The sequence below is a fragment of the Python bivittatus genome, unplaced genomic scaffold, assembly GCF_059951505.1.
Source record: "Python bivittatus isolate LINGU-HERP-01145 unplaced genomic scaffold, Pbiv_v1 ctg000850_np1212, whole genome shotgun sequence".
Lineage (NCBI taxonomy): Eukaryota > Metazoa > Chordata > Lepidosauria > Squamata > Pythonidae > Python > Python bivittatus.
In genome coordinates, this window is record NW_028277112.1 from 11,902,131 (window position 1) to 11,919,662 (window position 17,532).

General features: G+C 35.9%; 1 protein-coding gene across 1 annotated transcript in view; it reads left to right on the forward strand.

The window, feature by feature from the left end:
• ADGRV1 (adhesion G protein-coupled receptor V1) overlaps positions 1 to 17,532 on the forward strand; it is a 275,296-nt gene that overhangs the window by 144,993 nt on the left and 112,771 nt on the right. The window contains exons 70-80 of the mRNA XM_088130185.1: positions 154 to 627; positions 1,364 to 1,507; positions 2,094 to 2,265; positions 3,215 to 3,350; positions 4,088 to 4,935; positions 6,844 to 6,961; positions 9,533 to 9,704; positions 10,983 to 11,228; positions 13,761 to 14,168; positions 14,791 to 14,975; positions 15,371 to 15,617. Of these exons, the coding sequence (XP_087986311.1) occupies positions 154 to 627; positions 1,364 to 1,507; positions 2,094 to 2,265; positions 3,215 to 3,350; positions 4,088 to 4,935; positions 6,844 to 6,961; positions 9,533 to 9,704; positions 10,983 to 11,228; positions 13,761 to 14,168; positions 14,791 to 14,975; positions 15,371 to 15,617 (3,150 nt within the window). The remainder of the gene's footprint in view (positions 1 to 153; positions 628 to 1,363; positions 1,508 to 2,093; positions 2,266 to 3,214; positions 3,351 to 4,087; positions 4,936 to 6,843; positions 6,962 to 9,532; positions 9,705 to 10,982; positions 11,229 to 13,760; positions 14,169 to 14,790; positions 14,976 to 15,370; positions 15,618 to 17,532) is intronic.

Genomic DNA, 17,532 nt, shown 5'->3' on the forward strand with positions numbered 1-17,532 from the left:
TGAAAGTATCCTTGTTTGTTTGTTCTGAGAAAATATATTGTCTTCAAAATATGAAGTCTGTAACATCTAAATTATCCAAGATTTCATTTCATTGGGAGTTAACTATATTGATCAAAGCTTTTTTGTTTCTTTCTTTTAATTTAATTGTTATAGATTTACTGGAAATTAAGTAGTGATTCCGATACTACCAATGATTTCATAACTACGAGCGGTTCTGTTCTAATTCCTGATCTACAAAGGACATCAGACATTGTGATTTCCTTGTTGCCTGATGATGTTCCTGAAGTAGATGAGCTTTATGAGGTGCAGCTTACTTCAGTGGAAGGAGGAGCTGATTTGGATCTGGAGAAAAGCATTTCTAGATTCACTGTGGTTGCAAATGATGATCCATATGGTGTATTTGCCTTGTATGGTGAAAAACAGTCAGTACTGGTGAAGAAAGATCTCAGCCGGCACATCCAGATTAATATTTCTCGGCATGCAGGGACTTTTGCAGATGTAATTGTAGAGTACCAAATTTCATCTTTCGATGAAGAAAAAGTAGTCACACCAGCCAACACAGTGGGACAGCTATACATTAAAGCAGGTTCCAGTTTTGGATTGAAAACAGTGCCAATATGCACCCAGGTCTGTTGTTTCCTCCCCCCTGAAAGCCCTTTTAAATCATGATTGTAGTGTTTGGTAGTCAATTGATTAAAGCAATATTTTCTGAGCTGTATTTCTTTTAGGTCTTTGTTTCAGTTTAGAAAAGTAGAAGATTCCTATTTTAAGATACATGAAGGAAAATGTAGAGTAATGAGTGAATGTTCCTGCATCTGCCGGATTCTCCCTTTCATAGAAAAACATTTACCAACAATCCTTTGGACTACAGTTCTTGGGAAGCTTCTTTCTGATGGTGAAATATGTATCTCAGAAATAATACTGACAACCCCTGATAGTCATTCCTATCAAAAACCTGGCTAGGTTGCATTCCCTTAGCATGTTCAGGTAATAAAGCTTAAACAGGACCACAACAGGTGAGGCTCTGCATATTTGAATGCTCACAATGATAACAAAAGTAAGAGCTATGCCTATATACTTCAAAATAATGAGTTACAATGATATGGTGTGATAGGATATGATATAATACATACATATTCTAAATAAATAATATTGACAAAGTTCAAAATTACTAGCTTTAATTTGCTAGTATTTTCCATTATTTCTAATTTTAATGTTGCTTTCTATTATCTTTTGGGGGAGAGCTTGTAAAACTACATGTTTAAAGGAGCCCTACTTGAATAAAACCTTTTGAGGTCTTATTTGAATGCTTTATCTATGGATGTTATTTTTTATGACTATTTTTTTTATGATAATTTTCCAGGTATTTATTTCCTTTGGCATGAATTTGACGCTGGAACTGATCAATGTAACGTTAGTTAATATTAGTGCCAATATTGTGCCTAAAATATTAGAGACAGCCAGGTTGGTCTCTTTTCCAGTTCCCAGAGAAGCTGCCAATTCTCAGGTAACTAGATTTATAGTGTTCTAACAAATTAACAACCAGTGGACACACATTTTATTTTATTGGACTTAACTGACTGCCAGATGTTAAAAGATCTGAATAAATTATTTATATCAGTTTAAAACCTGGATAATTATTTTTGTTTATTATGGTTTTTATTGTTTGCTACATATTTGGAGGCAAGCACATACCTGTATGTTTTTTACATCACCATTTTTTTTCCTCTCCTTATGATTTTATTTGTGGGCCAGGGGGGTACAAAATAGAAATCTGGTTATTCCTGGCTTGCAAATTATATCAGCCTTCAGAATATTTTAACTAGGTGTTATTGAAAAAGCACTTATTATATTTCATTTCTCATTGTCATATGTTTTAGAATTGGTACATACTTGCTGGTGAATTTAAAACAAATACATTAAGTACATCTTACATTTCAAAATGTAGATTTATTGCACAAACAGAAAATGTTCCTGCAACCAATAGCAGCAGTATTCCGTATGCAATTATTCAGTGCATTTGCCTATAATTTTAGTTTAGTTCAGCTGTTGCCATGATTTCTAGCGAAAATAATATTTTCTTTATTTTGTAGGTTGCCTTTGATTCTGTTATCTTACGACTTATAAATATTACAGCAGGAACAACGGAAGCTCTTATAATTCGTAAAGGAATATATGGCTCCATTACAGTAATTTGGAGTTCTGGATATCCACCAGGTCTTATTCCAATGTTCCTTCACCAAGGCAATATTATACCACCTTCTGGTGAGTGCCATTATTTTGCTATTCCTGAGGACAGTAGGACGATTCAAAAACTTTGATAGCAAAGAGAGAGAAAGAAAAAACAAGAGAGAGAAAGGAGGTTATGCTCAACATCTCACCATCATCTTGTTTTGTATCTTTCACTTGTTTTGTTTTGATAAAAAATGTAAAAATCTTGATTATTCCCCATCTGAATTCAGTTTACCATTGCCTTTTTTAACACTTTTTTTCTTAGGAAATTAGATTGTTAATTGTTGTTATAATCAGAGCATGCTTCACTGTAGCCTATCATAACTTGATGTTATATAAACATTTTGATTTCTGAGATGTACACAACCTTTATGTTTTATCCTTTCCTTTTAATCTGCTACTTAACAATGAGCAAACTTGCATTATGAATCAGTGTTAAAGGGTGTGTTCTATCATTTCTTTCTGGTACCTGTAGTATATTTGCTAATTGGCTTGTGCACAAATGACATTTTAAAGAAAGGAAAAAAAATGATATCTGCACTGTGTCATAGTAAAATGGCTTATAAGAAGTTATTGAATGCCTTCTCAGACTATTATGTATCTGGACTATAACTGCATATTTCTAAGTTGCAGAGGTATTGAGCAATTCTGCAGATTTTTGGGGGGGGGGTCAGTCTTGCTATCTGATATTCTGACCAGAGCTATCATTCTTCTACAACCAATTGGGATGCAGAGACTCCTTTTATTCCTTAGAATACTTAATCTTTATGGCTTCATTGTTAATGCTTTTGAACTCTTCTCATAGTATATTCAGCATTGTGGGTTCCATTGTATTCCTAACAAATCTGTATTCATTCACCATCATCATCATAATTTATTAAACTTGTATGCCACCTGACTCTCAATGGCTCATGATTTAGTATCATTGCTCTTCAACATTCTAGTAGCTTTTCAGCAATCTCCTTTCCTTTTTTCCTTCCAGGCACAGTTACTTTTTCCCATGGTGAACAAAACAAAACAATTTTATTGCAAGTCATTCCAAATGCAAGCAGTCCTGAGGTGTTTGCTGTACATCTGGCAGCTGTGCAGAGTAACGCATCTGGTGGGGCTCGTCTGAGGTAAGAAAGCTATCACTCAAGTTGAATGCAGGTAGTCCTCACTTAATGATCACAATAGGGACCGGAAAATTGATTGTTAAACAGGGCAGTTGTTAAACAAGTTACCACATGACTGGACCTGATTTAGAACCATTTTTACGACAGTCATTAAGTGAATCCAGCTTCTCCAATGGATGTTTTTTGCCAGAATTCACTTAACGACCATATGATTCGCTTAACAACCACAGTGATTTGCTTAACGACTGCAGTGATTCACTTAACAGTTGTCATAAAAAAGGTCGCAAATCACGATCACATGACCTTGGGGATGGTGCAACAGTTTGCGTTGGTCATAAGTGCAAGTACAGGTTGTAAAGCACTTTTTCCAAGGCCATCATAATTTCGAACTGTCATTAAATGAATGGTCGTTAAGCATGGACTACCTGTATTTGGTTCACCAGCCAAATACAATAACAAGGAAGCCCCCCAGCCCATTAATAAATTGACATTCATCACTTCTTTCTTCTGTCTCAGTTATAATATATATGAAAATATTAATAATTATAGAATCAAAATATGGAATGACTAAACCTCTTCATAAAGTTCTAAAGCTGTTTCTTCAGTTTGAGAGAAGTCTCAGATGAATCCAAGATACTAATGTTTTTAAGTGGATCTGTCTGTTGAAGATGAGCTAAAAATGTTAAGATGCTGCCTTTATCTTTCCACATCCAAATGTCATATATTTGTTTTTGTTTCAGATCAGATTTCCTTATTGCTGAGATTGAGCCAATGGGAGTCTTTCAGTTTGCTCCTAGCTCAAGGAACATTTTAGTGAGGGAAGATGTACAAACAGTCAGATTATATGTACAGAGACTGTTTGGTTACCAAAGCAACCTCACAAAGGTGTTCTATCAGACCACTGCAGGAAGTGCCAAATCACTAGAAGACTTTGAACCTGCTCATGATGGAGAACTTGTTTTTGGATTCCTTGAGATTAACACTATATTGGAAATCTTGATAATTGATGACAGCATTTCAGAAGAGGATGAAATATTTTTTGTGAATTTAACATCTGTGAATGTTTTAGATATCCAGAAATTTAATCCAACCTGGAATCCACGTCTGAATCCAGAATTTAGCATTGCATCTGTTACCGTACTGGCCAGTGATATCCACTATGGAATTTTAAGTCTTGAACCAACTATGATTTACACTGAAGAAGACAGCAGAAACATTACTTCCAGCACTGTTCTGATTCATATCAGAAGGACTCAGGGGTTTGTGGGAAATATCTCAGTAAATATAAAAACATTTGGGGGAATAAATGCTCAAAGTGGGGCAGATACATTCCCTTTTGAAATTGTCCCTGTGGTTTCTAATCTTACCTGGGCAGTCGAAGGGACAGACTTTGAAGAGATGGCTCTGTCTGTCACATTATTGGATGGGGAAAGAGAAAGCAAAGTATCTGTCAGAATTCTTGATGATGATGAACCTGAAGGGGAAGAATTTTTTTATGTTGTCCTCTCTGAACCTCAAGGTGGAGCTCAGATTACAAAAAGCATGGATGAATATGGGCTTAAAGGTTTTACCACAATAATTATCAAAGGTAGACATATTTATGTTGTTTTAGTATATAAGCAAAATGATAAGAGGAAAGAGAGTTATTATTTGCACAGCAGTACTGTTATTTATTTATTTATTTATTTATTTATTTATGTATGTATGTATGTATGTATTTAACTTGTCCCCGCCCATCTCCCCATAGTAGGGGACTCTGAGAAAAGCCTAAGCCAAAAAACAACCAAGTGTGCATTCCAGAGTTTGTAATATAAATTTTACAACAGAGAATCACATACAATCTCTCTGTTAACTGGACTATCACTTTCCAAGTAATCATGACTAAAAATGAAGAGAACTCCTTCTTGTCCTTGACAGTGGGCATTAAAATGGAAACAGTAGTATCTGCATGTTTTCTTGTTGGATGTAGTCATAATAATTGAGGGGAAAGGGTTATGATGAATTCATATAAAGGATCTGTTAAGAAGAGCAAACTTATCTGCCCAATTTCATATACTGGATAATATAAAAGAGGCTTTTCAAACCAGAAAGTAAGAGCAAACAAAGACACATTCAGTAAGGAACATGGATCTGAAGTTGATAACTAAGCATTTGCTTTGGGTCCTAAATTCAGTTCAAATGGTAAAAGCATATGTATATGCTGTTGCATATTAGAGACGTTGTATTCTATTATATCTTGAGAACCACTGCAGTGACGCTGTAAGCATGAGATTTATATTCTCTTACATTATCAGCATGACTAAGAGAGGAAAGGCTGTTCTGCTCATCTCTCTTCCTATGAAGGACTCAATTCATAAAGGTTATGCCTGAATAGAGATTGTTTTTTCTTTTAGAAAACAAGCAAGATTCAACAATCTGGTTCTCTCTTCCTGCCTCCCTAGCTAATGTTTAGCTACATTTGATCAAATATATTGTTGGACTAATAGGAATGGAATGATCTTTCTAGATACCAGATACTTTTGTTTATTAGAATGATGTAATATCCAGGAATTAGCATCTGAATTCTTCCTAAAAGTAACAAAAGGAAGCTTACATAAATATGCTCTGCTTAAGATCAACAAGAACGTAGCTTTTCTATCAGAAATTATGTCTGTTTTAAGGTAAGAAATTAGGCAGAGACTCAGATCAATCTTTATGAATCAGTTACTGTCAGCAGCATCTGCAAGCTCTTACATTTGTTAGAATGATGAAAGAAGCATCAGAGTAAAAGGTCCACTTCTTTGGGGCATATGTATGATTCGCAACATAGGTGGAAAAGTGGCAGGACTTGCATTGTTGTGTCTCAATGCTGCTTGCACCATTCTGACCACCCTACCCAGAAAAAGATGCTACTGGTTCCCATTTTTGTTAAGGTCATAACAGCCTAAACCAATTATTTGTGAGCCTTACAGCTTTTGCTAAAACAGCTAAGTAGACAATGGCAAAGCATTTCAAATTGTTCCTAGCAAAATAACACAAGCATGTCTAAGTAAGTAAGAAGTCAAGCACAATGTAAGGAAGACATTACCTTTCTTACTGATGTACTTCCAAAAATACAGGAAAAGAGCCCTTTTATTTTCCCTAGTGCCTTATCATATTAATATTCTTTAATTCTATGGCATGAAGACACCCAATTGCTTTAAAATAAGTGATGGTTCAATAAGCCAATGCCATTATATCTGTTTTGTGACTATCATATCAAACATATTTTGTCCTATTGTATCTTAAAACCCATTGAAGTATTCTTAATATTTTAATTCCAGTAGCATTAAATCACCTATTATTTTATATAAAATCCAGTTTCTCCATTTATACTATAATGGCTCCTCATTCCACTTCATATAATTATCTCAGTTTGGGGAAGAATTTTTAAGGAATGCTACAATAGAATGTTAGCTGGCAAACATAAAAATTTGCTTGCTTCCTGATATTTTTGGATGATCTATTTCCCATTTAGGAAATGATCTTCAGAATGGAATTCTGGGATTCAGTGAAGAAGCACAACATGGCCTTGTGCTTGATGAAGATTCAGAAAAGAGGAAAATAGAACTCATTGTCACGCGACAGCCAAACAGGTGCAGGCAGCAGCTGATAAAAAGTGTTACCTTCACATACTGTAATGCATTGTGTCAAATCAAGGATATAATTGTAAGCAGAATAAGTTATGATGGAATCTTAGTATAAATCCTAGGCTTTTAGAAGTTCAGTAGTTTACTGCACACTGGGAACGTTGTCTCATAAATTTAGAATGTGATATAAGTCAGTCAGTCTACCAGAACTGAACAAAAATGAGAGAATTAAATTTTCAGTCACCCTAATTCATATACATAATAGCTGAGATGTGAAATTAATTTCTTTGCTATGTGCACATACCTACTATTTGCTGCTTCCTCTAGTCAAGGTAAAGTGATTGTTTGGCTAGAACTGTAGGTTCAGATGTCACTTGACCCATCTCAGGAATAACTTCCTTTTCATATGTCTTTTAAGTACTGATCATCTAATCCATTATATTGATGAAATCAAAGGCAATCCACTACTATATCAGGTCACTCGTATTATTATGAAAAGTTTGATTTGAACAGCCTTTTCTAAACAAGATTTGTGGTTTAGATCCTTATCTTTTAAAATAATGGACCATCACTTTTAAAGATGATGTTTCTGTCTATCCTGTATGCATGTGAGTGTGTTTGGGTATAAACATACACACACAATTTATATATAAAGGCAACATACATACATACATACATACATACTTACATACATAATATATATAAAGCTGTATATTCATTCTCTCTGTGTGTTGGTGTAGATACACACACAAACACAAATATTATACAGGTACTCCTCAACCTATGACAATTCATATATTTTATATATGAATATATTTAAATATGAATATATTTATATATTTCATATAGTTTAGTGACTATTTGTGTGATGGAAGGCATGAGTGGGGAAGGTTTTGGAATGGAGCCTCAAGGTTGCCAGGAGTGGGGAGAAACATTCCAGAGAAAGCACCTCCTCAGTCCCCAGCCGAAGTGTGGGAAAGCCAAGAGAATGAGACTGGCCCTTCCCTAGGGCCTCATGGTTATAGTTATTTTTGTTGTGCTGTAGATTGAGTCTGGCGAGATTCTGTCTATTAGGTGTAAGCTAATAAAGGAGCTAAGCTGTTCTTGGGCTGAACCTGACAGTTCGAAGGCGCTGAATAATAGTGGTTACAACTGGTCCTCGGAGTTCTGACTGTCCCAGCACCCCTGCAGGCATGTGAACGTGATCTGGGTTCTTGGCAACCAGTTTGTCCTACAATCATGTGATTGCCATTTGCAGCCTTCTCTGCTGGCTTCCCCAGAAAGTCAGTGGAGAAGCTGGCAGGGAAGGTTGCAAGTCGCTGGGTAAGTGTCCCCCACCTGTGCACCCTCCCCCAGCCCCTCTGCACCATACTGGCCATTTACACACCCCAGCACACCATTCCTGACCTGCTCTATGCCTCTCATGCACCCTTCCTGATCCATGCCTCCTGCACACACTCATGCACCCTTCCTGATCTGCACTGGACCTCTGTCACACCTCCATCACCCTCCCTGATCTGTTCCTTTTGTGTACCCTTCCTGACTAGCACATGCCTCTCGCACATCACCTTGCACCCTTGCGCACCTGGCCTGCGCCATGCCTCTCATCCACCCTTTGTATCATCACCAACTTATCTATCCAAATTTACTTTGGTTTGTTTAACATAGTTTTTTATCTTAATAAGCAAGGTTGAAGAGAACCATTATAATGGATTTTGTTGGAAAAAAAGTGATTTTCTTGGGACAGAAATATACAAAATAATAGAACTAACCAGTAACCAAGTAGTCTGTTTAACACATGTATACATAAATGCAAATCAGTAATACTTCTTAATCCAGAGATAGGTACACATTTCCTGCTTACAAACTTACTGTCTGCTAGCCTATCTATCTATCTATCTATCTATCTATCTATCTGTCTGTCTGTCTGTCTGTCTGTCTGTCTGTCTGTCCGTCCATCCGTCCGTCCGTTCATCCATCCATCCATCCATCCATCCATCCATCCATCCATCCATCCATCATCAATGTGTGAAACATTTCAGTATATAATTGCAGACAATTATTAATTCCAAGCAACAGTACAAAAACAACAATTGCTGTTAAAATTCCAGTTTAAAGAACATAGCTCCAAAAAACATTCCAAATACAGAATAACAAACAGCAGGGATACAATTCAACTATTCATATATATGAATTTAGTTTATCTGATATTAAGAATCTCTAGTTGGTCTTCATTTTTAAGTAATTAGATCCTCAGCTAATCAACTGTTTCTCTTCAAGCTGCTCACTGATACATTTTTCCAGATATTTCATGAGGATTATATAAGACCACAGCTAAGAAACAGAGGCATAACTGAAAAATAGTGAATCCTACAAATTAAAACTGAACAGCTTGTTTAAGAGATAATCAAGCAGAAAGTAATTGAAGATAATAGTGAAAACATCGTTCTTTTTTTTTAACACACCATTTTGCTGTGGTAAATTTGGAAAGCAAAAGAATAAAATGTATGTTAGGGTAAAGACTTTTCCAATGGCTGCCTGCATCAGTGCATTTATTCTGGTTTGCTTTGTTGATAGGGCTTTTGAAGATGTGAAAGTGTCTTGGCGTGTGACTTTTAATCGAACATCAGTTGTCCTGCAGACTAATGGCACCGATCTGGCAAAAGAACTGATAGCTGTCATAGGGATTACCACTTGTAACGCTGGCCAAATACAATGCATGGTTTATATTGAGATCCGGCCTGATAATGTGAGTACTTATAATGAATTAGTTATCTCTCCTAACTACTCTCCCCCCACATATGCTAGAATGTGATCAAATGATGAAAAGCTGGAGAATACTCCATGTTTGCATTATCATATTATCTGAGCTATTAGTATAAAGCAGCACAATTTTTTATACTTAGGAAGGAATCCTCTATATTGGATCTTTGCCTTTGTGATCTGTGTGAGATCACAGCAGTGGGAATCTGTCCCCTAATGGGGTTCTATGTAGAACATTGGAAAATTCTAGGATTTCAGACATTGTACTGATACTTTTTACTTTTTTAAATAGCATTTATATTCCAAAGACCAAGAATCTTTAGAACCAACTTCATAGACAGCATAGAAGATTTTCCATTAGCGATTTAAAAAAAAATTCACAAATCCTGAAGGGAACAAATTTGCTAATTTCACTGCAGCAGATCCATAGCTGATCTGAGCCCAGATGAAAAAATAATACTTAAAAAAAAATACTGAAGTAAAAGTGAAATGGGTTGCCCTTATTTTCTAAATTTTATGAGATGATCAAGTTTCTTCTGGCTTAAAAACTCATCATGTGTATAGGAGGTCCAAGCTTTTGAAGAGGAGAGACTTCTTTGCCAGCACTTCAGGAATTGGTTATGTGAAGGAGTATGTGAAATTGGAACCTAGTTCTCTTCTTTCCTGTTAACAAGATGGTCATTGTTCACATTATTACATTTTGTGATAGTGTAAGAAACCTGCTTATGATTATCAACTATGGATTTTAAATCCTGAGTTGAAATATTGCCTTTTGAAAATAAACACAATGTTTATCGTATAAAATGGTTGTCAGATGATTTTTTTCATAATTTCGCAGACTTCTTGAGATCACTTTCACTCTGAAAACCGGGAACATTTAATTCTCTTATCTTTTTTTCTACATATTTAGAAAAAAATTTAAGAGAGTTATCAATTGTAGCTTGAAGCAAGTTTGAAAAAAACATAAAATTAATGATTGTTAATTTCCATTGAAGAGTTCATTTATACATGTGTACTTTCCCAGTGTTAGAATGACATTTTAATGATTCTCAAACAAGTTACATGAATGATTTTGATGAGGGAACACCAGGATTTCTATCCAGATTCCAAGGAGCAGCTGTTTCTAAGAGGACTGAAGCCAAACACAGGGTAGTCCCATGATCTGAAAAGTTCATTGCACAAAATACAGCAAAATTACATTTGGGAGTATATTCCTTTTGATCAGAAAAAGTGCAGTCCTTTGAATATCTGTTTTGATTATCAGGTTGCTGAATCTGAGACCTGTTTTTTTGTGGAACTCTATGAAGTGGGAGAAGGAGCAGCTTTAAACAAGAGTGCCAGATTTGCACACATTATAGTTCCAGAGAGTGATTCTGCTCAGAAGGATCTCATCTCCTTTGCTGTGGGGTCTCGTCTGGCCGTGGCCCATATGAAGACCACTTCAATTAGTCTCCAAGTGGTTAGAGATTCTAGCACAGCACTTGCTATCTCAGTTGGCTACAGAACTCAGGTAAGATTGATGCATGAGTATACATTGCAGGATTCATCTGATGAATTGAGCTGCACCTCATGAAAGCTGATGCCTTTTAATAAAATTTGTTAGTCAAAAAAGGTGCTATCAGACTTCTGATTTTTCGCATGAGTATATTATTTTGTCATGTCCTCATTTCTTCTCCCAAGCAAAAAATTCTCTCATACAAAGGATTTTAGTATTCTTTGTAGAATAGTTGCAAGTTAGAATAGTGGTTTCTAACAACATGGAAACTTTTTCTCTTCCTAAGTGTTGGATAGATCTTTTTGTTCTGAAATCAATCAAAGATGTATTTACCTAGTACATGTTTGCCTAAAGGCTAGTTTACCTCTTTTATTCATAGGAAGAATCAGTGCCCATCTGAAATTCCAGAAGTTACAACTGAAGTCAGTAAGCTGTAGGTTTCATCTAACAATAGCAGTTCTTTGAAAAATCAGTGCAGTATAGTTGATCTGGATTTAGGAGAACTGGTTTCAAACCACCTCCAGCAAAGTTACTCATTTAAGTGGTTTTGAAATAGTCACTATTTCATTGCCTTAGATGGCTGAGGATGTATGAGGGAACAATAGAAAATTGAAACATAAGTATGCACTGGAATTCAATGAAAAAAAAACTGCAAGATTATTTTGTTCAGAATAAGTGAAAGATTACTCTTCTGAGTTTCATTGAGGACATTTGTCACTTTGGGTTAGTCCCTCTTTCTGGAATGGTATGGCTACAAAAAGCCTCTAGCATGGTAGCAAATAGTTACAGAAAAATTGAACCCTTTGCTGTCATCTTATGATTGCCCAGTTTTGTGCAGCCAGATATGGTGGCCCTAATAAGTAGCCAGGATTCATTTTGGTTTTCCATAATAGAGTCTCCAGACCAGCCAGCCTAGTAACCATAGAGAACAGGATTACAGTTTGTTAGAAGATTCCTTCAGTCTGATCTTGATTCTCAGATCTATGTGGAAATTAGATAGCATTAGTTGTTATCCTGAGCCTTTTCTGGATACTGAAAATTTTCTTCCACCTTATCTGTATTTCATATAGCCATCAACAGAGCCACCATGACATGTTATCTCTTTTGTCAAGAATTGAAATAGTTGCTACTTTAATAAATTGCAGAGAGAAGTTGCATTAACACCCCCACATATTCGAAAGAACATCTTCACAACCAAATGTAAAACACTGCATAACCCTAGTGGCAATTCTATGGCAAGTTTGTTGCTCTTTCTCTATTCCTCTTCAGAGAGGTATTGTCACTAGGACTAAATCTGAAGCTTTTCTGGCTGAGAATTGGAAATTAAACATAGTTATCTACATCTAGATAGGTAGACTAAAGTGTTCAAGATTTTTATTAGAGTCAATGAATTATTCTACATATATTAAATACAAGCTTTTGCCACAGAAAGCCTTCTTCCATCGTATCCCATAAAGGAAATAACTGAACAAAAGATAGATAATCTGTGGTTTGGAATCTTTGCAAGCTGGGTTTATTGAAGGTTTTAGATCTAATAACTCAAAATGCCAGACCACAAGATTAAGTAGTTTCTGGGATATAGAGGACAATGATCATTTTCCTTTCATTCAGATATTATTGAGTTTTATTGAGAGAAATGCATTCCTCCATTTTGTCTACTATCTATTGCTTTCATATATATAAACTCAGCTGAGTTATGGGCTTTTCTGGCCTTTCTCCTCTTAGCCACTGACCAGTAGCTCTTGATGGTTATAAATTAATAGCAATTACATTATTATAATCTTTTACAAACAATGTCCTTTTACCTACAGTAGGTGCATGTGCATTGTATATATATCAACTGAACATACACATGTAAGATCTTGTGCTATTGAAACATGGATGCATAAGGGAAATATTAGGGTCCTAGATGTAGATTGAATCTGCCTAGTTGCTGCAGGAGAAGATGCCATTCTGAGCTGGCAAATGACTTCCATGTTGTTAACTCAGGAAATTTCCCCTGATTAGTATTGGGCAGGTGACTAGCTGCTGAGTAGCCAGCAATACCTTTTGTAAATTCTGGGAGTTGATAAACTAGTGAAAAATAACAACTGTATATGTATAAAGTATGGACCCAGCCACCTTTTGCCTCATGTCCTGCCTACTGAAGGGCCAACAGTTTAAAAACTACTGTTGCATCATTTAGATATCAGTTCCAGTGTTCATCTCTTGCCTGCTCAAAGTGATGCCTAAAGCACTTCACTTTCCTTTGAAAGACCTATCTTTAGAATTAATACTCCTGTGTTTTGAAAGTGTGGGAGTAGCTAGTTTCTAAACCATTTTACCAACCATAGTAGACAATTTAAAGATTTGAAAATTCTCTAGTTTGGTGATACAGCATTTTTTGCCAGAATACATAAGTCTGGGCTAGATAGATGAGATGCTAAAACATAGTGTTACAGAGTGTCTGTCATGGACTGAAGTCTTTAGAAATGTTGAAGCAAGTTTGTTCTTACAAATTGCAATATAATTAATTTCTTACCTAAACATTTGTTTCTTGATTTCCAGGAGCTGTTGAGACCTGAAGCTCTTGGTCATGTAATCATATCACCTGCCATTTCTGGACAAGATTTTATTGCATCTGAAGGAATGTTGTCTTTTGAATCTGGACAGAGAAATGCTCTTCTGAGTATAACACTCATCCCAAAGACTGGATATCTGAATCTGTTTCCTAAACGTTTCCAAGTTATGCTGTTCAATCCTACAGGAGGTGCCAGAGTTGATAGCATCTATGGTATCGCCAACATCACCATTGTCTCTGATTCAAACTCCCAAGCACTCTGGAGTCTTACAGATCAGTTGTTCCAACCACTTGATGATACTATTTTGAACACAATCCTCCAGCATTTAAATATCAAAGTAGTCACAGAAAGTACAGAAGAGCAACTTGCTGCTATGATGTATATCATAGATAAGGTATTTATCTGGTTCTCCCTTCTACAGTGATTAATGATTTCATAGAATTAGAAGTGGGCATGTTCTTTGAAAGATGAGGTCAGAATGGTAAAAGCCTTGACCCAATGATGGCTTTGTTTCTGAAAACAGAAATACATGCATTTTGTGTAGAAGATCTATAAGCAATATTTGCCTGCTTAGATGAGGGTTACTCATCCAGCTGTTGAACTGAAATGAAGTAGAAAGCAGATGATATACAATGTCAGTGTCAAATTTATTTATTTTATTTATTTATTAAATTTCTCCCCCGCCCATCTCTCCCCAATGGGGGACTCTGGGCAGTTCACACACAACGTTAAAACCATAAATACATATAAATACATAAAACATAAAAATATCAATACATTGATCATGGCTTAAGCTATCGCCAATGTATTCAAGATTGGTATTCTGCGGAGTTTTAGTTATGGATATTAAGCAGGAGAAGAGCTCTATTGAAATCAATGGTACTTACTCTCAATATTTATTAGGCATGTGTTTATTTTGTGCTTGAAATGTTTAATTGTCACCAATTGTCCCAGAATAAAAGAATTGAATCTTTTTATGCACTTAACATTTTTTTTTCAAATATTTGCTTCTCAAGGTAATATCTGAAGGAGAAATACAGGGACTCACTGATCAAAACAGAAATCTTTTGTATGAAATCCTCTGTGCACTTGCTAACCCCAAACGCAAGGATACTCGAGGCTACAGCTTCCTTGCTGATATTACTGAGAAATTTGCTTTTTCTCTTCTTGTTGGTGTAATGTGTGGCTCACAGGGTGAAAGGTAAGATGTTTTCTACATATGTACTGAGCACACGTTAACAGCAATGTGAATGTTAAAGACTATTTGCAGATCTGTGTATGTAGCACACTTCTGTATCTTAATGTGCAAAATAGGCAAATTGTTCAAGATGTCTAACATTCTATGAAATGAATCCTTCAGCACTCAAGATCAGGATCACATATTTTTTTCCTGTCACATTTAAAGGTTTCTGAACTGAAGCCTGAAGACATTACAGTAATTATTGATAAATTAATATTTTATACATTATTCATTTTATTGCTGATGAGCTAATAAATCAATAACCATGAGCAGGCATGAGCTACTACACATTTTTCCCTACAGATAATAATTTTCTGATTACTGTACTTAAGCTTGTTACTGTTCTGTTTTAACAGAGGTAAAACCATTCTTGACCATTGCCCTTATATTGTAATCACGTCCCATCACTGGTATCCACAACAAATCAATGGACATAGATTTGATGGAAAAGATGGGGATTTCATTAGAGTTCCTGACCATTTGTTGGAAGTTCCTACTTCATCTCATTCTAATGATGCAACCTGTAGGTTCATTCAAGTCACTGAATATAGTAGCCAGCAATGGTTTATAGCGGATGGTAGAGGAATTGCCCTAAAAAATAAGGTAAACTGTTAAACTATTTATTACACCAATATCCTGTGTGTTTTGTTTCATTAGAAATTTCAAAGTTCCTTATATGTTGTTCCCATTCATCTTACATCCAGGTACTCATCTGGTTCAAAATTCTTTCATTTTATTGCCTTTATAAGATTGGGTTGTATTTGTTTCACTTCATTTATGACATATTGAATTTAAAAAATATTTTAATATAATTTCATCTAAATCAGCAGCCATATTAGTAGCAGACTATTGTTTCAATGGCTTTTCATAGTTCACAACATCATGTGCATGATTTGGATATAGGAAATAGTAAGAATATTTGCTTATGGTTGGCAAGCAAATATGGCTTATGTAGAATATCAAAGAAAACTGATGATACATGAACCTTGTTCACGAAAAAGGGTTGTGCATGTATCTCTTTAATCCTGATTTGTCCTGCTATACCTTGATTCTCATTGCTTGCATAATGGCTTTTCATTGTCTCACTGCCTGTGATAGCACACTGGGCCTGTGTTAGTATTGCAAGAGAATCTGCTGCCAGAATCAATAAGGAAGTTTCACAAATAATTGGGGAGCCATTGCTTTCCACTGACCTAGCTATCAGGTTTTACAACCTCAGCTGCTCTGTCAGAGACACATTTATGAACCTTACATAAGATAGATGAAACCTAGTAATTGCTATTATTTAGGAAATGCTAGATTCCGAATTTTGAGTTCCATGAGCAACTCTGAGTGATGGTGTGGATTTTGAATGACACTTATAAATGAAGATCAATTGAATATCTTAAAACATTTTACTAGGAAAAAATCAATTGGAGCTTATGACACATTGATTTGTACAATTTAGGATGATGCAGTGCTGCAGATTCAAAGGAAAATATATGATTCAGAGCACACGTGGGAATGCACCTGTCAGGAACACCTTAAAACATTGTGTTTTCTGGGTTTGCACAGCTGACCTCTGCAGCTGCCATACTATTCTAGGAAAAGACACATTTGGTTTAAGTGTTTCTGACAAATGCCATGTGGACGTCACCCATATCTCGAAACACATTCCTTCCTTGGAATCCAAAGTGCTACCCAACCTTAACAGAATTACTTTTATACTCAGATTTCATGCATGTTTATTCAGAACTGCTGCTTACTTCAGTGAGAATCCATATAGAAATGCATGGACATAATTATAGCTTTACTGTACAATAAAACTTGTGTAAATGTAAAAGGGTACAACCAATAGTTGGATTATCACAACTTGTTATACATGAGGCTGCCACTGAAAACCCTTTGGAAGCTGCAGCTGAGTAAGCGTGTGGCAGCTTGGATAGTCATGGACATACTAAGGTTTGCCCATGTAACATCTGCATGGCTGGACCTGTGTTGGCTACCAGTTTTCAAATGCAATTCAAGGTGTTGCTGACATCTTTTAAAACCATATATGGCTTAGAGCCTGGGTATGTCAGGGGCTGCCTGCTGCAGGGGGAATCAGCCTATCTAGTAAGACCATTGAGAAGAAGGTATGTTAAGGGACCCTCCACCAAGGGAATGCCATCTTCAGGGACTCCAATCTCATGTCTTCTCAGTGATGTCCCTCCTTATTTTGGAATAACCTCCTCACAGATCTAAGGACTGTCCCATCTCTGTTAAGGTTTCAAAGAGCATTAAAAAGAGCTCTTCTGGAGATGGATAGAATAGATGGAATATTGACTAACCACAAAGTGTGAGTGCCTTTTATTGTTGTTGGAAGAGTTTATCTTGGGTTTTTGCTGTTTCTTGTTATTTCTAGGTTTTTAATCTTATTAATTTAAGGAGGCAGTAAGCTACACAGAATCTTAGTAAATAAATAAATTGTTTGAAAGTATATGCTTTTATACATGCTTACATCACATGTGTAAGATTCTGAAGATTACATTCTTAAAGC